The following is a 4607-nucleotide window of genomic DNA, read 5'->3' on the forward strand; positions in this document are numbered from 1 at the left end:
ACACACACACACACACACACACACACACACACACACACACACACACACACACACACACACACACACACATACAAACATGCAAGCAAAGTCCCATGCAGTGACCACAAAGAAAACAAATACTATAACATCAAAATCATGATGTTGATTACTATAAGTAGATCAATCGATGATGATCAATGACGATGTTGATGACAATGAGGAGCAGATATACTCACATCAATATTGCAGGACCTGAAGCGCTTTCTCTCCCCCAAACAATACTTTCCACCAATAGTTGGCCTACAACCAAACACAAAGAGAATAAGTCCAGTCAGTCACATCTGAGTACAATTTAACAAGATCTAACCTCCATCACATCCCCACACAACACTGGCTCCTGATCTCTGCTTTGTCTGCCTTCATCAGTGTGTTTTCAATCTCACTGTCTGTCTCTTGAATTGCTTTATTGTCTATCACAGACCATGACACCTCTACCCCTCTACATAAAAAAAACAGCTGAGAAGGAAGCCAGAGCAAGCCACTGTCAAATGGCTGCGTCTGCTAAACTTTCAACAAATTTAAACAGAATGGAGTCAAAGCAAATGTGCAAGCAATGCTTAGAAATGATGCAAAGGAAGGCTGTTGGCCTCATATTTAGGTAAATTCACTTTCATTTTAATCAATTCAAGATGAAGGATCTGGTGACTGTGATTCAAAAGCGAGTCTGAATTATGCCACTGATAAAAACAGTGGCACTTCTGCCTAGAAATGACTCTCAGCCCTGGTGCTTTCTGCTTTGAGTTTGCATGTTTTTCCTATCATTTTTCATAACAGCAGTGACAATAAGCAGTATGTGTAATCTGGATCAGTCCTTTCTCTGTATTTGAACCATTCAATATGGCCACTTTGGGCCCAGATGATGGTTAACTATATTGCATTACTGCTTAATAATTTATTATGTGAATAGTTTACAGAATAAAAATAGAATATCTTATTTCCACTGTGGCCTTTTCAAGCCTACATCCCACTGGGGGTTTGATGTTTTGATTTTAAATCAATGTCCAGGGAAATCCTCCTGTCTACCAATGAAAACATTACAATTAGTTACAAATACTAAACTAAAATTAAAGGGGTACTGAGAATGTAGAGAAAGACAGGTTCACATTTCAAAAGATATGTGTTGATTTTTTAATGACTATCTTAATATAACGTTCACAAATGTTCTAAATCTATGTTTAATTTAATCCATTCTAAAGTAACATCAAGTAAGTGGACAAAAATCAACAGTCCGCAAAAATTTATTCTAAAGTTTAGCTGAAGCTAATTTAAGGCTTCAACAGAACAAGGAAGGACTGTGGATTACTATCCCCCTGTCTCTTACATATAGTTGCTCTATAAAAGTATCTGCAACAAGAAGGATGCATTTCACACTCATCCCTGTTGAGGTCCATACCTGGGGCTGTCACAGTGTCTGATAGATGAGGAGACTCCTCCTCCACAGGTCCTGCTACACTCCTCCCAGGGTGACCACAGACCCCAGCCCCCGTCCACGCCCTCTGGACGAGTCCCGTACACCACACACACCCTCTTATAGCACCACTGCAGCATAAAAACACAGCATTAATATGTACTGCTTTTATATTCTTGTAAGAAGCTGGATAACCAGTCCTAGATGAACAAAGTCATCCTACCCACACCAGCCAATTATAACCCCATAATGCATTAACTTTCAAAAAAAATAATTTAAGAAAAAGGTTAATTTCAGTATTTACCCCTTTCTCTATGGTGTTGGTCTGACAGATGGTTCCCTCTGCAGCGGGAATGCTGCTGGTGATACAACGGTTGCTCTTGCTCATGCACCAAAGTTCACTGCAGACTTCCTGTGTGTGTGTGTGTGTGTGTTAAGTAGGATAAAAACATAGGAGTGAGAGACACAACCTGTCAAAATGTTTCTATATAAGCTCATTATAAAGACACAAGAGCAGACACACTCTTGTTCACCTTCCTCTTTGCTCCCTCTACAGAGATGCCTACAACACATGGGATTATGTTTTATTGTGTACATATGCTCTGACCACGTAGTATCGATAGTAATGAGTCTATAAACCTATATGCTGTTCCAGATGTCCATTGGCTCTGAACCTGGCCCCATAAAAGTTGACCACACAATAAAGTGGACGCTATTCAGTGAAGGTATTGCAAGATGTTTCCCGTTGTCTGAGAGGCCAACTTAAAGGAGAGTGCCGGAGGAACATGAATTAGAAGTGAGCCTTGAGGTGAATAACTTTAATTGACAGTGAGTGACACAGCTTAAAGGGAAAGATTAATTCAGACAGGTTCCATCATAAATAAGAAATTAAAAAGCTGGAGGTACTAAATTCAAAAGGGAACTATGATTATTATTCAGTCAACGAGGCTTCATCAGAACTGCTTTATGGCACAACTGACAAAGCTTAATGGACATGTGATGAAATGTCTTGAAAACTGAAACAGCAAGTCCTGTTGCCCCAGATTTAGGACGTTAATTTATTATGCACTATTATTATTATCATATTATTTATGACCTGCATGGCTTAAGGAGGTTTAAAAATATTATTATTTCTACCGTATATGATCCATTTCAAGCTACCTGCATGATCCTTTAAATACAAGTCTGACTTGAGAACAAGCATTGATGAGAAGGAAAAGTAAGCTGAAAGCTAAATGAAGAGTGTAGACAGGGCACTTACCGCATATTTACATTGTCGAGATCTAACGCCGTACTGGAAGCGGCACTGTTCGTCTGCATCGTAGGCCTGACCCGGCGCTGTGGTGGGGTACACAAACTCTTGCTTGGGGGGGATGTTGTTCAGACAGGAGCCCATACCTGAGCTACAGCACACCAAACAGAAGAGAAAAAGGATTACAATGAAATATACTATATAATACATTGTACAATAACTGTCGATGTTTTCATAATTTTGTTTGTACTGAGAATATTCAAATTAATAACTGTTTATACAAACACTGTACAGGCTACAGATAATTAAATTGTAAGTGGATTTTCCTTCTGTCAAGATCAATCTGTTGCTTGAATGCTTCTCTGACCATCAAAATGTCACTTTGACATCCAGGTATATTTTTATTGCTCAAACCTCTAATTACCAAATTATTTGTGGTGTTGGAAAAATCTGATAGGCTGACTCACTCCAGGAAGCTGGTGATGTAATCCCGGCTACAGGCGGACCAGATGAATGGGTTTGTCTTCATGGTGATGTGGTCAGCCATCAGCTTGGCGGTCTCCTGGCTGCGGGGCCCGCAGGCGTTTCCCATCCCGTCATGGTTCATCCCAAACCTAAAGCCCATGATGATACAGTGACAACACTTTGAGGTTGGTGTGGACCGGTAACAATTGCCGCAGCAGAGAGGAAAAAAAAAATCACTGTGGATAGCAAGTTAGATCTAAAGAAGTTTGATTGTCAGAGGTAGGGTGCTAGTCAGAGTTCTGTCTGACAAAAGGAATTAAATAACATTAAACCACAGAAAGGATATATGACCTGAATCATCAGAAAAAATATTATTATTTATTATTATTATTATTATTAAATAGTATTATTGACATTAAAGTGGCGAGCACCACAATGTGGTCAAGGAGACTATGAAAACTTGTTGACCATAAATATCATCAAATCTGTTCAATGGGGCTCAACTTTCCTAATATTAATACTATAATAATAAAACTGTTTTAAGTTGGGCTTCCAGATAGCTCACTCTTAATACTTCTCAGGACTGTGTGCAGACATAATGAATGTGACACTCAGTTACTCTGGGCAAGCAAGATACTCTTCAAAAACAAGGATTCTCCGTGACTTTCTCAGGGAAAAAGCTGGATAAAATCAGTAACCTCTCTTGATTTACTGTTTTCATGGCCGAAATAAAGCAGATCTCTGTGAGAAGGGAAAGATCATCTCAGACCAGAACACAAGGATTTACACATGAGGCACCTCAGGGATTCCTTTAGGGACATTTTGTGCTTCAGCCTCAGCTAGAGAACAAGAAAAACCAGAGATGTGGTAGGTATTCAGTGTTTTCTGCTCGACGACACATGGTTATGAACTTATCCTCTACACTCTCATTGGGTCATAGCTTATTATTTATAAAGGGTTTATAATCTCTTTTGTTTACTGTTTAACAAGACTTATACCCCTTTAAGTCATTCTGTATCAGTGGTTTGAGATGGATAAACTAATTCTGGTGGCAATTTATTCAATATTTGTCAAGATGGTTCACTCTGAACCAAAGTGGTGAACCAACCATCCACCCAACTAAACAACAAACCAACCGGCTGACATCCCCAAATTCACACCGATGGTGTGGCTAAGAAATAAAAAAACGCCTGGGAATAAGTACATTGAAAGATATAAGTGTCATTAATGGATTTGTGTTGGGTTTATAAAAAAAAGAGATGTATTGCATGTATAAAAGTGTATTTGGCTCACGTGTGTCCTATCTCGTGGGCAATAGTGAAGGCTGTTCCCAGGCCAATGTCCTCATTGATGCTGCAGCTCCTCTCTGGCTCACACATTCCTCCTACAGGAGCCAGACCTGTGTCACACACGCACGCATGCACCCACCCACCCACCCACCCA

At 39.7% G+C, this 4607-nt stretch overlaps 1 protein-coding gene across 1 annotated transcript in view; it reads right to left on the bottom strand.

The window, feature by feature from the left end:
- adamts10 (ADAM metallopeptidase with thrombospondin type 1 motif, 10) overlaps window positions 1-4607 on the bottom strand; it is a 43852-nt gene that overhangs the window by 19256 nt on the left and 19989 nt on the right. The window contains exons 10-15 of the mRNA XM_034882154.1: window positions 4458-4563; window positions 3167-3313; window positions 2709-2850; window positions 1752-1859; window positions 1433-1578; window positions 182-279 (exon numbers count right to left, since the gene is read on the bottom strand). Of these exons, the coding sequence (XP_034738045.1) occupies window positions 182-279; window positions 1433-1578; window positions 1752-1859; window positions 2709-2850; window positions 3167-3313; window positions 4458-4563 (747 nt within the window). The remainder of the gene's footprint in view (window positions 1-181; window positions 280-1432; window positions 1579-1751; window positions 1860-2708; window positions 2851-3166; window positions 3314-4457; window positions 4564-4607) is intronic.

Source organism: Etheostoma cragini, chromosome 9 (genome assembly GCF_013103735.1).
Source record: "Etheostoma cragini isolate CJK2018 chromosome 9, CSU_Ecrag_1.0, whole genome shotgun sequence".
Classification (NCBI taxonomy): domain Eukaryota; kingdom Metazoa; phylum Chordata; class Actinopteri; order Perciformes; family Percidae; genus Etheostoma; species Etheostoma cragini.